Source organism: Clarias gariepinus, chromosome 4, assembly GCF_024256425.1.
Source record: "Clarias gariepinus isolate MV-2021 ecotype Netherlands chromosome 4, CGAR_prim_01v2, whole genome shotgun sequence".
Taxonomy (NCBI): Eukaryota; Metazoa; Chordata; class Actinopteri; order Siluriformes; family Clariidae; genus Clarias; species Clarias gariepinus.
Genome location: NC_071103.1, coordinates 19,227,594 through 19,246,394, shown reverse-complemented (window position 1 = coordinate 19,246,394; position 18,801 = coordinate 19,227,594). Strand labels below are relative to the sequence as shown.

Sequence of the window (18,801 nt, the reverse complement as noted above, 5' to 3'; positions counted from 1 at the left end):
CGTAATGTACAACATTTGTACAGGTGTTAAAAAAAGAAAAATATCCGATAAAATTTAAATAGCCCTGGTGTCTAAAAATCCAGATTTTTGTCAGATCAGGTTCTAGCCAAATGACTGAATTATTAGCGTGAATAAAACACGATCAGTGTTGCCACATTTAGCCTCTTTACTGTACTTATTTGTGGCTTTTCTGATATACTCCAGTGCTATTTCCACTTTGTAACATTAACATATGGCTGATATTAGTACTTATATCATATTCCAGCTAAAATAAGTAAATTATTACTATTAACAATCAGTGTTGTGAGCAAAAATGATTGTCAACAAAAGTGATTAAAAGCACACAGACTCTAAATGGGAACATGTCCACACAGACAGACACAATAAAAACCTACTTGGTGCCTTTGGGTTGTTCTGTACTGCTGAGTGGGTGTAGGAATCAAATACACATATACACAAAAAGACACGAACACATACACATACACACACACACACATGCAAATATGTTAGATATGAGCAAAATGTATACCATGCAAATTCAAATATAAACACATATATAAAAACACAAAAAATTAAAACACATAAATAAAAAGCATTATGTTTTAATACAGTACTGATGCACTGTACAGCAAGATCACATATCCGCACGTATTCACATTCACACTCACACTTAACTGATGTTACCTGAGTTGGGAGCGCAGGGCATTGAGCTCTCGTGTCATGCTCTGCATACTGTCTCCCATTTCCTCAAGCTCTCGCTGCAGTTTTCTGCGCTGGGCGTTTGTGCGCGAGTTCTCCTCCTCCACCTCCTCCAGCTGCCTCTTCAGCTGTCGCAGACGCCCCATTGACTTGTCCAGCTACTCACAGAGACAACACAAACTGAAATACAGGCCTAGGTTTTTTTTTTTTTAACGTTTATCAGTTTAAAGAAAATAACCTAAACATTATGTATTTTTCATAAACTCTTGCAAAACACACTGATGCATATTTCAGTTCTTTATAGTACCTCAAATATTAATTAATTTACTATTTAATATTAATAAATTAAAAATTACTATAACTAATATAAAATAACTAATTAATTGCTATCTAACTAATAGGAAATATATGCAGTTTGAGTGTGATCCCACTGATATGATAAAAATTCTCTCTCTCTCTCTCTCTCTCTCTCTCTATATATATATATATATATATATATATATATATATATATATATATATATATATACAGGTCCTTCTAAAAAAATTAGCATATTGTGATAAAGTTCATTATTTTCTGTAATGTACTGATAAACATTAGACTTTCATATATTTTAGATTCATTACACACAACTGAAGTAGTTCAAGCCTTTTATTGTTTTAATAGTGATGATTTTTAGTCTTTAGAAGATTTTTACAACATTATTGTTGAAATACACAGTCCTGAAAAAGGGACGTTTCTTTTTTTGCTGAGTATATATATATATACTGTATTACATGGTTTAAGATTGTAATCCATGTAACAACACAATGTGCAGGGATTAAAGTGAACTCAGTAAAATATCGGGCATACCTGCTCTCTGTACTGGTCTGCATGTCTCCTCTCATCCTCTACCTGCATAAGCACTTCCTTTAGCTTCTTCTCTGTTTTCCTCACCAGCTTGTTGGCCATTGCACGCTCCCTGACAAACAAAAGACAATATACTGTAGCACCTCAGTGTTCTATTAAAGAGCATACTTTTTCTTTATTCAGTCTAAATCTCTTTTCTTATAATACACTTTACAGCATTTTCAGCATTTCAAGGCAGGGGAATATCAGAGCTGTAGCTGAAGATGACAATTAAAATTACAATAAATAAACTAATAATAAGATAATTATTTATTATTTACCAAACAAGTTTATGGTTTTTCTTTCCAAAACCATGTTTCAAATAATACTCTGTATCGGTATCATCAAACAAAGATCAAACATAAAAAATTCCCTAATCTTTTATATGAGCCATGCAATACGCACTGTCTTTCCTGTTCCAGCTGTTCCTCCATGTTTTCGATTTTTGACTCTAGAGCAGCAACACTGACGCGGTGTTTTCCCCTCACAGCTCCTTCCAGCTCCGTCAGCCTGGTCTTCAAGTCCTTATTCTGCCTTTCAAGACTCTCTCGTGCCCCCTCACTCTTTTGCACCAGTGTCCTCTCTCCTGCCAGCTGCACTGTCAGAGTCTCCACCTGAAAACATGATTTGTAAGATTTGTATTAGAAGAACTTCTGACACACTCTAATCTTTGATCTATGTTTTTTTTTCTTATCAGGATTCAATCATTTAAGGCTGCTATGACTCTCAGAATTCCAAATATAAATACATTTTATTTATAACTCTGCTGATTTTTAAACTTTTAACAGTACAGCTCTAACAGTAGCTCTGGCTACTGCTCCAGTGCTCATGCATTGTAAAAATGTGTGCTATCATTGATATGGTTACATCTTCGGTGATAAGACATTTGCTTTGCATTTTTTAAAGGAGCGTTCAGTGTTAGCACTTTGTAACATTCAGAGACAAGGCCTACAGGGGGGCCTTCATGGTGATGGGTTTTGTAATTTCCCAATAAACTGACAGTCTATGCTCTTTTAAATCATATTCACCTCAAAAAATAAACAAGAGTGACAGATTTTTTTTCTAACTTCAAGGTTGTAATGCAATACCCCATTGTTGACCATTTGTCATGTTCCATGTTTTATTTATTGAGCTTTAAGCATCTGGTTTATGTTACTGTTAATTTGTGTGAAAAGTTCTGGTTTATTTAAGTGGATTCTTTTTATACTGGCAAAAAAGTTGCACACTCTAAGCTTTCATTTAATTACCTTTAGGTTTAATTCTAGCAAACAATGTGGTGACCAGTTCATGTGTAAAAAATGATTCCAGAACCACTCTTTTAGAAAGAATATGGCTAAAAATAATGTGGAGACCTGGTTATTCAGTACATTCAGGTCATCCAACTTAATTTTATTGCTACATAGTCCTAATCTTGTGAGTTCTCATCACACTGTGTGCATATGGAAAAGCTATGTATAAACATAGCTATGTTTTTTTTAAGCTTGATTTTTTCCATGCACCTGCACCAAGTATTTAAGTGATCTCCATTCATGATTTTTTTCCAACCACATGTCTTTCACAAAGTTGACAGTTCAGCACTATCTTTCCATGTGATAGTGTGTAGAAGGGTTTATAACCCAGTTCCAATCATTTCAAACATCTCTAGTTGTTTTCTTTGCTTGATGCAGTATATATTTATGCTGAGCTTGAGAAATTGACGAACATATCAACAAAGGCTATTACTATTCATGGTTAAATTTTTTTGCCAAATCAATTTTTTACTATAATTTATTATAGCTTAAATCTGGTATTTTTTTCAGTGTCAAATTGTGTATTTTACTAAAGTATACCTGCAGTGTGGTCTTCCTATGCCTCTCAGCCATGAGCTCAGCATTACCCTGCTCCTCTTCCAGATCTTCCTCCAGCTGGCTGATCCTCATCTCCAGACGTCTCTTTTCCTCACACAGAGCCGTCCTGTGGGAAAGCAAGGAAAAACCATTATTACATACAGTACAGTATGTATAAAAAATAACTAAGAGAAAACTAAGTCTATGTTACATGGTTCTTACTTCCCACTCGATGTGTTGAGGATCTCTTCAGACAGCTCATCTCGCTCCTGCTGAGCCTGTCTCCTCAACCTGTCAGATACGGCCAACTCCTGAGAGACATGGAGCACACCACATGCTTATGGCTAATAAAAATTCTTTTTACCTTAAGTCTTGTGGCTCAAGTTTATACTGAAACACAAAACAGCTAAGATTTATAATGCACCTCTGTCAGTTGTAGTAGCTCTGCCTCTAGAGCCTGAAGGCGCTTCTCGCTGTCTTTTGATTGGACAATGATTTCATCTCGTGCTATCTTGGTCTCATCCAACTCCCGCAAAACCTCCTTCATCTGGGTCTAAACACACCAACAGGGTTTACCATGACCACAAGGAGCTTGCATAAATAACTTTATAGGTCTCAATCAAAACATTTAGAATCAAAACAAATTCTACTGTTTAATGTGATCTGGGATCACCTTCTCTTAAAAATACATTTGCATTTAACTGAATCTAAAAATTCAACACATACTTTGAGTTCGCAAATTTCTGCATTACCTGAAGTCGTTTTATCTGCCTTTGAGCCTCCTCTCGGCCCCGAGTGGCTGCCTCTACCTGAGCCTCAGCCTCTTGGAGCTCTGCCTCCATCTGCTTCTTGATGGACAATGCTTGAGCTCTCTGACTCTTCTCTTCTTCCAATAGTGTTTCTAACTCACGCACCTATACAGAGAGACAAAGTGAATCAGATTTTTTACCAGAAAGTAACAGTGAGCAACATATCAGTTATTTATAAGTTAGCTTCAACACATATAGTACATTTCTGTTCTGCGGTACTAAATGTACAACAACGCCAAGCTGTGTGACAGATTCTCTTTCATGTCACAGTCTATCATTTCAAAATTACAAAATCAACTTATTATCCACCTAAACCCAAAAGCTTATCTATCCAGAAGGCATGGACACTTAGGAACATATGGCTGGAAAGTGTTCAGCATCGTAATCATCATCCCAAACCATTGTCTCATCAGAAAAAAAATGAAGACAAGACTATTTAAAAAAGTTGTTACATTCTAATGAATATGTCTGCTGGTCCCTGACAAAATTCTCTTTAAACCTTTTGCATTAAGATCAAGTGATGAAATCCTTTCATTCTCATTTTCATTCTCATTCAGACTCATTTTCATTCTCATTAAACTCCAACTATTTACAACTATAATATGCTGTAATTATATGTTTAAATCTGTGATCGTGTTGTCTCTGGCCATTACTGCATCAACTTTTTTACAGCAAGATACAGTACCTGCTTGTTAAGGGCCCGTCTCTTTTCTTCTCCTTTTTCTTCTTTGGCACTGATCTCGCGCTCAAACTGGGCTCGGAGTGCCTGCAGAGTGACCTCTAACCGGAGACGCGAGTTCTCTGCCTCAGCCAACTCCTCTTCTAGCTCTTGTGTCTGCTCTTTAAGTGACTGTGACTCGACCTCTAGAGCATGCCGAGAACGCTCCAGTTCATGCACCTGACACACAGGAAGATCACAGGAATAGGGGCAATAGCTTTTTTTAATTCAAGTATTGTACTCAGAGGGTGCGAATGCAACTAAACTGAGACTTTGTTAAAAAAAATGTGAGTTTTGTATTTGCATGTGTAAGCCATACATTTTTTCCCACATCATCTTGGGCATTAACAAGCTGCTCCATATCGAGACGAAGCTGCTTATTTGTTCTTTCAAGCTCATCACGCTGTTCTGACACTTCCTGTAAAGCTCGAGATAAAGAGAGGAAGCGAGTCTCTTTCTCCCGGCTCTCAGCTTCTGCTCGGTCTCGCTCTTCGGCCAGTCGTGCACTCACTGCTTTCTCCTCTGCTAGACACTACAAAAGTCACAGGTGCAACAAAGCAAGGTATGATGTTAGGGTTATCACTAATGGCAGATTGTTTGTCATCTAACTATCCATCCATCAATTTATTCATCAATCCATTCAGCTATAACCTGATCAAATTTCTTCTGTCTCTTCTCCAGAGCAGTGCAGTTCTGTCTTTCTCTTTGCAAGGCAATTGTCATGTCTTCTATTTCCTCTCGCAGGCGCTCCTTCTGGCGCTCCACTCGCTCCCTCTCCTCTTCTTTAGCTCTCTCTCTTTGCATGGCGTTATCTAGCTCCCTCTGTAATTTTCTCTTGCTCTCTTCTCCTGCTTCCACTGCTGCATTCAGTTCTTCGGATTGCCTCTTCAGCTCAGCAAGCTAAGCACAAGAAAGAAGGAATGAAAAAATGTGTTTGAAAGGAGAAAAACAGCCAATAAAACAAGCATACACAAATGAAATAAAAGAGAATGTGTAATTCTACATGTGCGTAAATACACACCTGTTGTGTGTAAGTCTGGATCTGACGTGTGAGTTCTCTGGTTTTTCCTTCCTCTTCTTCCACCCTCTCTGTCAAAGCTGCTTTCTCATCTTCAAGAGCTCGCACACGGGATCCAAGTGCCAGCTTCTGGCGTGTCTCATCCTGCAGCAGCTCCTGCGGCACCAAACACACACATGCACTCATTTACTCATTTTGTGCAACTCTTCAGTAGTCTTCTCATTGTCCATATATAAAGTGAGAGTCAGGCAGCATCACACATAACTTACCTGAGCATCATGTAGTTGACTCTCCAGGCTGCTGACCTCTTTGCTCAAACGATGGGACTTGGAATCAGATGCAGACAGAGAGCTGGACAGAGAGTCAATCTCCAACTAAAATAAAATTGTTCAGGAGAGACAAACAGATATACACTGTAACCATCTAAATATCCCCAAGTTTCAAGTATAAGACAAGTATATAGATGTTCTACAATATCTATCCATCTAAACAATGTTATTGAGCCTATTCCAGAGCAACAAACATAAGAAGCATATTTTAACTGTCTCCTTCTCAATACCTGAAGTTTGTGGAGTCTGTCCTCCCTCTCCTCCCTTTCTCTCTCAGCCTGGGCCAAGCGGGCTGTAAGCTCTTGCAGCTGCCCTTCAGCTCTCTTCCTTGCTCTCTCACTCTCCATCTTGCCCCCCTGAAGGGTCTTTATCTCAGCTGTCAGGTTCCCACGCTCCTCCTCCAGTACAGCTTTCGCCTTCTCCAGAGACTGACGTGACTGATGACACACAGCAATTACAGCACAGCACACGCACAAAATCATATTGTATGTGCATAAAAGTAAGCTCCTTCAATAACAGTGTTGATCTTATAGGTTATTTACAGAACTGAGAAGCACACACTCACTCGCTTGGCGTTGTCCAGCTGCTCCTGTAGGGATTCGATGGCCGCACTGTGTTTGAGTCGCATCTCTGAGAGCTGGGCTTCATGACGCCGTGTGTCCTCTTCAACTAGTCTCTGGAGTTCCCCCAACTCAGCCTCACGCCGAGATCTACACACATGTGGCACTATTTTCAATATTTTTGCTAATGTGGCTGATCATTTTCTGGTTATAAATGGACACACACATCCAGCACCTTAGTGCACGCATGCACACACCTGAGCTCTTGCTGGGCAGCAGTGGTGTCCAATGTGTCCTCCAGTTCTGTCCTCAGAGCCTCTAACTCCTCACCGAGATCTCTCCTTTGCTTCTCAGCCCTCTCTCTCATCCCTCGTTCATTTTCCACCTCTTCTTTCAGCTCAGATACTTGGGACGTGGCCTCCCTAAGAGCTCGCTGTGCCTCTGCACGTCGAGCACCCTCCTCCTCCAACCTAACGCACCCACAAACACACAAAGTAAATGATTTGCAAACAATGGGGTCAGCAGCCTATGTGTGCAGGTAGTGTGTGTGTATTCATGTGTGCATACCGTGTCTGTAGTGTGGTTATTTCTTTCTCTCTGTTAGCCAGGCTGCCTCGGAGCTCTGTAACAAGCAGACCCATTTCAGAGAGCTGCTCTTGGGCCTCAGCTGCCTCACCCTCCATGCGCCTCTTCCATTTCTCCTGCTCAAGCCGACCCTGCTCTTCCCTCTTCAGGCGCTCTAAGATTGAAGGTGTGTAAGTAGGCAATTATATATATATATATATATATATATATATACACACTCTCAAAAAATCTATCAATCCAAATAATAAAAAATTGGGAATCTGTATTTATGGTATTCGTAGTTTAAGGGATGTTAATAAACAACGACTGTTACCTTCCAGGTCAGCAATAACAGCTTCCTGCTTGTTCTTGAGCTTGTTCAGACTCTTCACTTTCTCTTCCTCCTCAGTCAGCTGGTCAGCCACTTCATTCAGCCTTTCCTCCAACTGCTTTTTCTCCTGATAAGAGATGGTGACAGAGACAGTTAGAGAAGTCAGTGCATCTTAAACGTCTTAAAAAAATTAGGTAACACACAACTCCTTATCCTGACTGTATTTGTATATTTTGTATATTTATATACATGTTTGCAGCATGATGCATTGGGTAGTGTGGCATCAGCACAGACTGACAAACTGCACCTTTAATCAGAGCCTGACGACATAGAAACTCTAATTTCTAAAAATGTGTTGATTAGTTAGTTCAAATACCTTGTTTAGTCTGTCTCTCTGCTCTCCTGCAGTCATTGTCTCATTCTCTAGACTTTTCACTTTTGTTTCTAGAGTAACTTTCTCCAGCAGGAGCCGCTGCCTTGCCCCTTCCTCCTCCTCCAGCTGCTCTTCTAAATCCTAAAAAAAGAGAAATTATTAGATATACATTATAAACTGGTCTTCATACCAATACAAAACAACTGTTTACACACCTGTACATGTTGTTGCATTCGTTTTTTCTCATTGACTAGCTGTGAACCCCTCTCTTCCTCTTCCTCTAATCGGCCCTCAAGTTCCCCAAGAACTTCCTCAAGCTCCTGCTTACGACTGGCCAGTCGTGCTCTCATCTCTTCAGCTTCAGCAAACAACTCTGCCTCTGCCTGAAGCTGGTCTGTGAGGACTGCCTTCTCTTCCAACAGCTGACAGGTGATAGACAGATGAAATGAAGTAAAACCAAGGCTGTAACAATGTGACATTACTGTCTGAGCAGTGATTCAACATGTAGATCATGGGTCATCAACTAGAATGGTCTGGATGTGGACCCAACAAAGTATTCCAGATCATTACTTAAAACACATATATACCTATATCAAAACTGGCTATAGTCAAGTTTATCATTTGCACAGTATATACTGTACAGTAGGCACATCATACAAATTCACATGCAAACACAAGATAAGAGCATAGAAAAACAATAAATAAAAACATCATAATAAATAATAAGTATTTCAAAAACTTTATAAACCTTAGTTAGTCTATGGTTGACTCAAAATGTTTAGTCTTAATAATGAATAAAGATACCCTCAATCTCAAACTCAATACCCATAACCCTGAATATTGTCCTAATTCATCCTAAATTAAGCTGTAGTTGTCATCACTGCAGCAAGTGGGACACAGAGAAAAAAAAGCAAGAGGAGTGAAAGAGACAGTGATGTACCTGTTGGTGTTTCCTCTCCAGTTCTACATAGTCATGCTCCACTTTGCTCAGGTTATCTTTGGCTTTCTGAAGCTGTGCCTCTCGAGCCTGAATTTCCTCATCCTGACGAGTCACCTGCAGCAGCGGCTTCACCTGGGCAGTGACAAAATGTAAAAGGCCTATGTAATTAATAATTTACAATTAAGGACTTAATCTGGATAAACAGTCTATAAGGAAGATTGGATAGGTGATCCAATTTCAATTTATTTATTTATATATAGCGCTTTTAACAATGGTCATTGTCTCAAAGCAGCTTCACAATATTAAAAAAAGAAGATTATTGAAATGTGTCGGAGAAAGGTAAAATGTGTATAGAGCATAGTGATCTAATTGTCCCTGATAAGCAAGCCAAGGGCAACGGCGATAGTGGCAAGGAAAAACTCTCTGGGATGGCAATAGGAAAGAAACTTGAGAGGAACCAGACTCAACAGGGAATCCATCCTCATTTGGGTCAAAGATTCACTAAATCAGATAATCAAAAATGATGCAGTGATCACAAAACCGTGCTAGTTATTACCTTGGTGAAAAGTCTCCACCACTGCCAGTTGCGTAGCTTCAGGTAGGCAGCACAGTTTCTCTGCATCACTCGCAGAGCACTTAGCTGCTGTTGCTTCTTCTGGAAAGCTCTAAAAGATGAATTAAGAATTTTATGTATTAGTCCAAATAAAATATGCCAAATAAAACTCTTAATATTTTCATGATGCAAGGCTGTAAATACTCCCAAGAGTTTAACATTTCTTTTTTTTCATAATTATACAACAAACCCAGAAACACACCTTCTGGAAAGGTATCCACGTGCAGCACTTTGGAAACGGATGATGGTGTCAGTGATTTTCAGATCTCGCTCCTCCTCTAGATGTGCCAACACTCCGGCTCGGAAAAACACTTTACTCTGCCCCACTCGGAACAAATTCCCATCCAGCTCCAGAGCCCTGATCTGAACACAGTTACACAACACAAAACAAACGCACACTATGTTGCACTACTGCACTACAAGTTATGTAATAAAGTAAAGTAATTACACAGTCGCCCTTTAACCTCAAAACAACCTTAATTTCCATGGCATAGATTCGATAAGATGCTGAAAACATTCAATGAAGGTTCTGCATCCATGTTGACATTATTGCATCATGCAATTCCTACTGACTTTTCAAGTGCACTTTCATGTTGAAATTCCACCCCATACCACACCCCTTGGTGTTCCATTTGATTCAGATCAGGTGACTTGGAAAGTCATTGAAGAAAATTGTTGTCATGTTCAGGAAACCAGACTGAGATGATTTTTGCTCATTTAAATTGTACATTATCTTGCAGGAAGTAGCCATTTGAAGGTGGGAAAATTATGGCACGTGGTCAACAACAGTATTCAAATAGGAAATGGCATTCAAGCAATGATTAATTGGTATTAATGGGCCCAAAGTGTGCCAAAAAACATTTCCCACACCCTTACACACCATGTCCACCATCCTGGACTGTTAACACAGGGTAGGTTGGGTCCATGGAGTCGTGCTGTTTGTGCCAAATTCAGACCTACCAAGAAATTGAGGTTCATTACAGCAGGGCTTTTCCAGTATTCAACTGTCTAATTTTGGTGAGGTTCAGCTTTCTGTTCCTGGCTGACAGAAACAGTTAAGACAGTTTTGTGTAAAAATCTTAGTTAAATAATAAATGAGTAGGTGTACCTCAGGGTGCTCAGGGAGTGCATAATCTACCCACACAAAGAAATGTCCATTTAACTTCATGAACATTCAACCAGTCTTATGCAGGACATAAACACAAACTTAAATTGACATTATTCCGTTATGCTGAGGAAATCTGCACTAAAGGTGTATATTATCACTAGCACTCACCATAAGCTCAGAAGCCTGCTTTCCATCCATGAAGGTACGAGGTATAGCATTGGGAGTCAGAATCTCATACCTATCAGAAATCAGCAAGATGAGCAGATTACATAATTACATACATAGTTTTTACTAGAGCATTACATTTAATCAAAATTGGTCACTGTTATTACATCAAATGATAAAAATAAATTTTGTAAAAACAAAGAGAGAACATGAGCAGGACTGAGTCTGAGGAAAATCAAAGCGGCTGAGCCAGTAAGTAGACAGTCAAGCACAGAAACACAAACAGACCTTTGTCTGAACTCTTGGAAGGGGATACGGTTGGGGAAGCCTTGTCTGCAGATTCTGATTCCCTCCAGCACTCCATTACATCTAAGCTGATCCAAGACCAGGTGAGGGGTCAACTTGCCCGCCTTAAAAGAGAAAGAGGGAGAGAGGAAAAGAGAGAAAGAAAGGGAGAAAGTCAGAGAGTGAGATTTAATGTTTCAAATGTAAATTTCTTTACATATATATAATATATATGTTAAGCAAATATTTCATGATTTTATGACCAATCAGACACAAGAATTGAACAGGTGTAGTATAAGTAATAAGAAAAGGGAAATTAAATCACATCACCATAAGTGTAAAGTTTGCAAATGTTATGTTAAAATATATTTGTACAAATGATACTATACTCATAACCAATACTCAATTAAACATTTTAAAAAATCTCTCCCACCCGCTTCTCATGGTTGGGGATGATGCAGCGCAGGAAGTTGGGGTTGGTGTTGCGCAGTGTGGCCATCAGTTTGGTCAGTGACTCTTTGTACAGTTGTCCAACAGTCCGGAACATTCCCTTCTTCGTCTTCAGCCCAGCTGCTCCAAAAGTCACTGGGCCACTGCTCTCGGCCAGACCCCCAGATGATACTTGGTCCAATCCCACAATTCTCTCCACTACGTGGGACAAATAACAGGTTGATATTTAATAAGACAGAAAATTAAACTGGGAAGTAATATAGTTTTCTTGCAATGCAAAAAATAAATAAAAATAAATAAAATAAATCAGCATAATTCATAGACAAATAAGCCAAAGGTGCTTGCATTACTTTTATCAGTAAAACATTAAGAAAGGACAGTATGTCCATTTAAGCAGCATGCAAATCTAGATAGAGCAGCAAGACTAGTAAATTAAAACAAGCAAACAAAAGGAAGACAGTACATTCATTTAGTTGTCTGATAATGAATTACTGTACTGCAACATGTGGTTACTGGGATGAACTTTTGGCTGTTTAACTGATAAATGGCATGCTTACATAGTACTCAAGCTACTGTAATAATGTAAATACATTGCATTTTAGAATTTTGATTAGTAATTTAGAATTTCAATAATTATTCTGCATATCTACAAAAACTAAAGAGCATGAAAGACTCTACAAAAACATAAACTAGATGCAATCATACACACTTAAGTGGTATCTCCAAACAAAACCAGTGTGTATAACACTACAGTATGATTGTTCAGACATCATGGTCACACACAGAGAAAATAAAGAAGAAAAAAGAAAAAAATTATAATAATGAAAGATGATGCACCGCTAAATGGACAGAAGAAGTAAAATGAGCGAGAAGTAAATTTAGTAAAAAGTGTTGACGCTGACAATTGGGAGGATAAACCTACTGCCGTCAGAGCCATTTGTCTGGAGGGAAGCATAGGAGTCAAAAAAGTAGACACGAGGAAGTGTTTGAATATCTGAGGGAGAGAATAAAGAAATGAGAGAGGAGAGAAGAACAAAAGTGTAGAGACAAAGTGGGAAAGAACAGGAGGTGAAGGGGAAGACATAAAGAGAGACAATATTAATATACGAGTGTGCTAAAATAAATGTGGAATTAGTTTATTAGTGGCATTCGTTTATTAGTGGCATCGTTACAGCGCAGGTTTGTATCAGCTTCACTATTACTGTGAAACTCACCCTCTCTCCAGAGCTCTGATATGAAGTGGTCAGATGACTGGTGTAGAAGTGATGCTACATTATCATTTAGAGGATCCATGTTCTTCACTAACCAATCGTCAGCCTTGTAGTTCACCTGAAAGTAAAAAAAGAAAAAAAAGAAAAACGGACTGAAAAAAAAAATAGAATTTAGTTCTGATTTTACTCTCCACTGAGCACAAGGGGGAAAGGTGGTAAAGACAGATCAAGGTCACACCTTGCCAGCATAGTGGATTATAGAGAAATCTGCCTCTTCACGGAGCTGCCGTGGCCTGAAAAACTTGGGATGTGAGCCTTGCTCAGCAGACAGTTTATCCACAAATGACCGATCTGTTGCACGTGGAAACCAACATTCTTCATCCAACAGTGCTAAGACACCGGGAGGATGGGCCTGTGTAGAAGAACAGGGATGAGCATATAAACTTGTGATCTGAATCATTACTGTATTTTTGGCTTTATGCTCTCATATAATCACACAAACACATGCAAACACACACACAAGCAAACACAGACCGGTCTTTCGATAAGGTCAATGCAGGGCTGCAGGTCAAGACCAAAGTCGATGAAGTTCCACTCAATGCCTTCACGCTGGTACTCCTCTTGCTCCAGCACAAACATTGTGTGGTTAAACAGCTGTTGCAGCTTTTCATTAGTGTAGTTTATGCACAACTGCTCAAAGGAGTTTAGCTGTAGACAATATGAGAGGACATAAGATAAAGGGGAAATGATGAGTGTACAGAAGAGCTCAATATTTCAGCTTTCCATATGGAAACAGATGTCAATGACTTATTTTAGTGTCTGTTTTTTTCACCTCACCAGGAGTCTTACCTGAAAGATCTCGAAACCCGCAATGTCCAGAATGCCAATAAAGGAGGCTCCTTGTCTCTGTCTGCGGTCAAGAGCTCGGTTGATGCGATGCACTAGCCAGCGAAAGAGGCGCTCATAGGTGGCCTTTGCCAGAGCCTCTACCGCAAAGTCTGCCTGAACACACCCAAAAACATATAGAAATATAAAAATCCATCAGACCAAACATTAGACCATCAAAGCAACCAACACACGTACACCATCACACACGCACCTGCTCCTTGGTCTGTGCCTTCTGCACATATTCGCGGCTCACTTTGATGCGGGGAGTGAGGATTGCTCGACTGAACTCCAGCACACTGATTCCCAGCAGGTGGCACAGTTTCTGTGCAGCTGTATCGTCAGGCATAGATGCCTGGTCCGAGTTCTTCTCCTTCTGAAAGGTGATGTTACCGAACTGCAGTACGGCAGAAATCACCTTCAACATGGCTACAAGGCAAAATTAGAAATTAGACAGCAGGAAATTGTTATTTTTATGTTATTATATGAAATTTATCCATGACAAGATGGTTGGGCAAAGTGGAGCTAATACTAAATAATATAAAAAATAATATAACATTTAAAATGTATTATTATGCTTGTATCATGGACGTTTTATGTATTTATAGTTTCATTTAAGCTTGTGAAAAGTCAGTAGAGGTTAGGTTCTGTTCTCACTTGTGTTACTGTAGCTATAAATAGATGTGCCCTCCCTGCTTTTCTTTTTCCTCTCCGTTAAATTTATCAAGACAACAGCACAATTTGCTATCTATCTATCTATCTATCTATCTATCTATCTATCTATCTATCTATCTATCTATCTTATCACAGCATGCAAGAGTTATGGGTGTGCGCCTCTATCTGTTGTCACTCCTCGCTCACTATGTAGCCTCATTAAATAGGGGAACGAAGGGGCAGGGCTTCTGAAAAAAAGCACGACTGGTGAAATATCATTGTTAATGGATCTTCGGCTTTTCCCACGCTATAAAACCAAGGCGAGGAGTGTAGCTCGAGAGCATAGGCGAGCAGCGGCACTAAGGGCGGAAGAGTTTTCTGTAAGACCTCGCCTCGTGTCTGTGTGCCACCTGTGCGTAGAATCCCGTACAATATATATTTACCTATCCATTTTTTTTCAGTCAGTAATATTTCTATTTACATGGGTTCTTGGACAAATTTCTAATTCTTACATGTGCACTCCTCATGTGTAAAACCCATGATGCTCATGGAGTCCATGGTCTGAGTGAAGTTTTCAGCGTCACTCTGACCTGGAACAGGAACAGAACCTCCACACAGGAAGCGATACTGATCTGCACTTCCCAGGAGCAGCTCGGCTACAAATACAGAAGAATAAAGTTTACAAAAATTAGGTTGACTGAAAGAGAGTAAGTTTGACTATGTGCACCTGTGTGTTCTTACTTCTCATGGTCTCAGAGGCTCCACAAAGTAGCTGGTAGAAAATGTGGAAGGTTCTCTCATCTTTGGCCTGCCGGATGGCTCGTGATTTCTCCAAGAGGTCTGACAAACACACTGGTTAAGGGCATACACACATGTAAATGATTGAATGTTGAAGAGAGATAACAAATCAAGATCATAGCGAAGCAAAGTGAACAAATATAATAAATAGTTTGAAATTCTGTAATAATTACAATAATTAAAGGATACAAGTCTCAATGTTGGCACCAACTATGTATCCAGCCACATCAAAATTAATACGGATAAATTTACCCTGAAATAACAGAGAAAAATACATTTAAATGTGAATTCTAAAACACAGCATGCATGGGATTGATATAGCATGTAACATATTTGCATGTCTACAAAGAAAAGTAGATAAAAGAGTCTTACAAATCTGGAAGAATTGTCATTTTTGACAGTCTTGGCATTGCCAAAGGCCTCTAGGATAGGGTTGGCCTGCAGTAACTGTCTCTCTAGCTCCCCCTAGAGGACACAAATAGGAATGTATCAATAACTTAAAAAGAAAAGAAAAAAACACTTGTTCTGCAACAGTGTTACTTTACGAAGCTCCAGCATGTAAAAGGTTCAGAATAAACAGAAAACAAGCAAGAGGGAGCAGCCAGCCATTGCAAAGCACTACATACATTTTAGCCATGTATTTACAGTCAGCTACTAAAATGGAAAACAACTATTATAAATGCCTGCAATAAAGGATGGACAACCTCAGTCTTCAGACATGTGCATTTTGAGGGATTTTTTTAGGGGGGGGATCAACCACTTAAGCATCCTATGGTTGAAAGATGAAGAAAATGACTGAGGCTGGACACCACTAGTGTCCCTGCTAAGCTCTACTGAGGCTACAGTGCCCCCTACAGGAGAACAGCAAAGCAGCACAAGAAACCAAATCATTGCCATCTCCAGAGTCAGGCCATACTCACATACTGCACACTCTGTTAGAGCACAGCAATAAAGGAAGGGATGGAATGCAGGAGAAACACAGGGAAAAAATATAACAGGAAAAAAAACATTAAAAAAAGGCTAAAGATGTGTATAAAGGAACATATAAAGACATAAAACAAGGAAAACCCACATTCAAAAAGTGCACAATGTAGTTATTATGACAAGGTTTGTACACTATAGATTAGATTTATGACAAGATATTTGAAAACCACAAGAATGTACACCACCAAATACCTTTCTTCCTTAGTGGACATAAGTGTGTGAATTTTAAGTGATTGCTACAAAATGGATATAATCATGTCACAACTCAAACTAAATATGATGGACTAGACGCCTAGAAAAGGGCATGTTGCAAGATGTTACAATACAGCCTAACCTTTGAACACAGCTGGCTGTATTTTAACCTGCAACAGCACAGAAATACGCAGCAATGTGAGCAGATTTTACACTATCAAAGAAATAGACCAAACGGCAAATGAAAACATAATTTCAATATTTGATTAATTTACTCTGCCTCAGCTGGATTATGGTTAAGTAGTAGGATCATTTTACTGGCTATGATTGCACACAGTTACAGTATTCTCCAGTTAATTCGGGTGACACACTTTTTTTTTTACTTTAGGAGTGCAAATTACAGTTTAAAAATGTCAGGCAAGTGGTGAAACTACAGTGCTGCACTAAAGAGATAGAGAAAGTTATACGTTATAACTGCCTTATATTAATGTAGGAAATTATCCTGGTTATGGCACTAAATCTGGCCTTGAGGTTGACATGATCTAGTGCACCTTTCATTTTGTGCACACACTAGATAAAAGCAGTGTGATATGAATCATAGGGTATGTTATGAGTCCTAAGATCATGACCAACTTACCCTGTTTACAGTACTACTGCCACGACCCAGAGAACGTGTACCATCCACCTTAAGCATGAAGCAGTAAAATGAAAAGGAGATGAAGAGGACAAGATAAAAGTAGGCATGAGAAAAGAAAAGATGAGCTAAAGGAGTAAAGGATAAACATTAAAATACCATACTGAGATGCATGGGTTGCTTTTAGTGCAATAGGGAGAGCATGAAACAAGGTAAAATTCCCATTAGGAATGTTTGCTGATGTCCCATGTTATCATTCTGTACTCACCTGCAGAGTGCTGTCCTTGCTACGGCCAAGAGTGCCACTTTTGTGAGATGATGCCACATGGGCCAGGTACTGAATCACTTTCTTAGTATTCTCTGTCTTTCCTGCTCCGGACTCCCCTCTAAACACACACACACACACACACACACACATGACCACATTTAAATAAACACATGCAGTCTAAGTCTAATAAAAAGTGAAAATAAAAATGCTGTGGAGCTAAAGAAACTAAACAGTGGCAAAAAAATAAATGGTCTTTAGGTTGACACTCTCACTGACATGTGCAACACCAAAAACACTAACAGTTGAGAACACAACTAGCAGGAAGAACTAGGTCACTTTATAATATAAGCCAAAGTCAAAGATCAGTTTCTTTTAAAGGCAGCTGCAGGGGGAAGAACTCTCTGTAAAAATACAAAAAAACTACAGATGCCTGCCAGAAGACCTTCAAGCATGCCTCATCTTCAAATTTGATTGAATTTTTGCTGTTTTGTTGAGGATGTAATGGAAGTAATTTATACAGACTGTAATAAAGCTGTAATAATAACCATTAATGCATCTACTCTACAACTGCAGGTTGTAATACTCACGTGCAAAGAATGGACTGATCTTCTCTGTCTGTTAAAGCAGAGGGAGAAAAAAAAGAGGGAACGCATTTTACTGTAAGGACACATTTGTGATAACAAATACAAAGACACTCACAGATACACAGTAATATTCCAATAAACGGTTTCTTGAAATAGGAGCTGTTTTAATCTACATCTAAAAGTAGCGCATTCGAAAAAACTCCCATTACACAGCAAAACAAAAATATTTTAATGCATTTTAAATTATTTTTGTGACAGAAACCATGTCTGCTTCTACAAAACAATAAAGAGGACATTAAGGTTAGTAAAATAAACTCTGGGTGCATATGGCAGGCCAATGAAAAACCAATATGGGTGCTATTGATAACAATGTTTTTAAAAAATAGGCTTTGTATCCTTATCAGCTCAGTTTTCCTACAATACAGTCATGATCAGTCGATTGGTGCTGTGACACAAGGGAAGCAGGGTGGGTGGGGTTGTGTGTAGTACCTTGCAACATGCTTCTGTATGCTGCCTCTGATATGGCGTAGATGTGTGGAGGCATCTCGTGGCGTTTTTTCCCACGATACATCTCTACGATGGACTCTGTGTAGATTGGCAGATTCTTGTATGGGTTTATGACCACACAAAAAAGGCCTGAGTATGTCTACACATTGGAAGGGAGAGAGAAAGAGAGGGAAAAAGAGAGAGAAAGAAAACAAAGTATAAATAAACAAAAGTTGAGAGATAACACAGTGAAACTTTTCCAGCAACACCAAATTCCTTAACTCAGTTTGTGTTTGTGTGTGTGTCATGTGAAACCTATTCCGTAACACAAAACTCCAAGGCGTCTTTAACAAACACTCTGGCACATGTGTTATGCATGTAACAGTATCTTTCAGAAAGAATAGCTACATGTAGTGTCCAATATCACTT

At 39.1% G+C, this 18,801-nt stretch overlaps 1 protein-coding gene across 4 annotated transcripts in view; it reads right to left on the bottom strand.

Annotated features, from left to right (window-relative positions):
- myh14 (myosin, heavy chain 14, non-muscle) overlaps nt 1-18,801 on the bottom strand; it is a 30,720-nt gene that overhangs the window by 3,636 nt on the left and 8,283 nt on the right. The window contains exons 4-43 of one of the 4 annotated variants that reach the window (XM_053493929.1): nt 18,376-18,532; nt 17,890-17,917; nt 17,303-17,420; nt 17,038-17,085; nt 15,597-15,689; nt 15,414-15,477; nt 15,168-15,266; nt 14,939-15,082; nt 13,987-14,201; nt 13,737-13,889; nt 13,422-13,595; nt 13,126-13,299; nt 12,891-13,005; nt 12,599-12,670; nt 11,660-11,874; nt 11,230-11,351; nt 10,945-11,014; nt 9,871-10,031; nt 9,612-9,720; nt 9,056-9,187; nt 8,331-8,537; nt 8,119-8,256; nt 7,746-7,869; nt 7,415-7,586; nt 7,105-7,317; nt 6,853-6,997; nt 6,518-6,724; nt 6,228-6,332; nt 5,962-6,114; nt 5,592-5,840; nt 5,260-5,472; nt 4,908-5,120; nt 4,166-4,327; nt 3,838-3,966; nt 3,636-3,724; nt 3,417-3,540; nt 1,993-2,201; nt 1,552-1,660; nt 685-857; nt 396-422 (exon numbers count right to left, since the gene is read on the bottom strand). In XM_053493929.1, coding sequence (XP_053349904.1) covers nt 396-422; nt 685-857; nt 1,552-1,660; nt 1,993-2,201; nt 3,417-3,540; nt 3,636-3,724; nt 3,838-3,966; nt 4,166-4,327; nt 4,908-5,120; nt 5,260-5,472; nt 5,592-5,840; nt 5,962-6,114; nt 6,228-6,332; nt 6,518-6,724; nt 6,853-6,997; nt 7,105-7,317; nt 7,415-7,586; nt 7,746-7,869; nt 8,119-8,256; nt 8,331-8,537; nt 9,056-9,187; nt 9,612-9,720; nt 9,871-10,031; nt 10,945-11,014; nt 11,230-11,351; nt 11,660-11,874; nt 12,599-12,670; nt 12,891-13,005; nt 13,126-13,299; nt 13,422-13,595; nt 13,737-13,889; nt 13,987-14,201; nt 14,939-15,082; nt 15,168-15,266; nt 15,414-15,477; nt 15,597-15,689; nt 17,038-17,085; nt 17,303-17,420; nt 17,890-17,917; nt 18,376-18,532 — 5,624 coding nt within the window. The remainder of the gene's footprint in view (nt 1-395; nt 423-684; nt 858-1,551; nt 1,661-1,992; nt 2,202-3,416; nt 3,541-3,635; nt 3,725-3,837; nt 3,967-4,165; nt 4,328-4,907; nt 5,121-5,259; nt 5,473-5,591; nt 5,841-5,961; nt 6,115-6,227; nt 6,333-6,517; nt 6,725-6,852; nt 6,998-7,104; nt 7,318-7,414; nt 7,587-7,745; nt 7,870-8,118; nt 8,257-8,330; nt 8,538-9,055; nt 9,188-9,611; nt 9,721-9,870; nt 10,032-10,944; nt 11,015-11,229; nt 11,352-11,659; nt 11,875-12,598; nt 12,671-12,890; nt 13,006-13,125; nt 13,300-13,421; nt 13,596-13,736; nt 13,890-13,986; nt 14,202-14,938; nt 15,083-15,167; nt 15,267-15,413; nt 15,478-15,596; nt 15,690-17,037; nt 17,086-17,302; nt 17,421-17,889; nt 17,918-18,375; nt 18,533-18,801) is intronic. The other 3 variants (XM_053493930.1, XM_053493931.1, XM_053493932.1) reach the window with 3 other exon arrangements.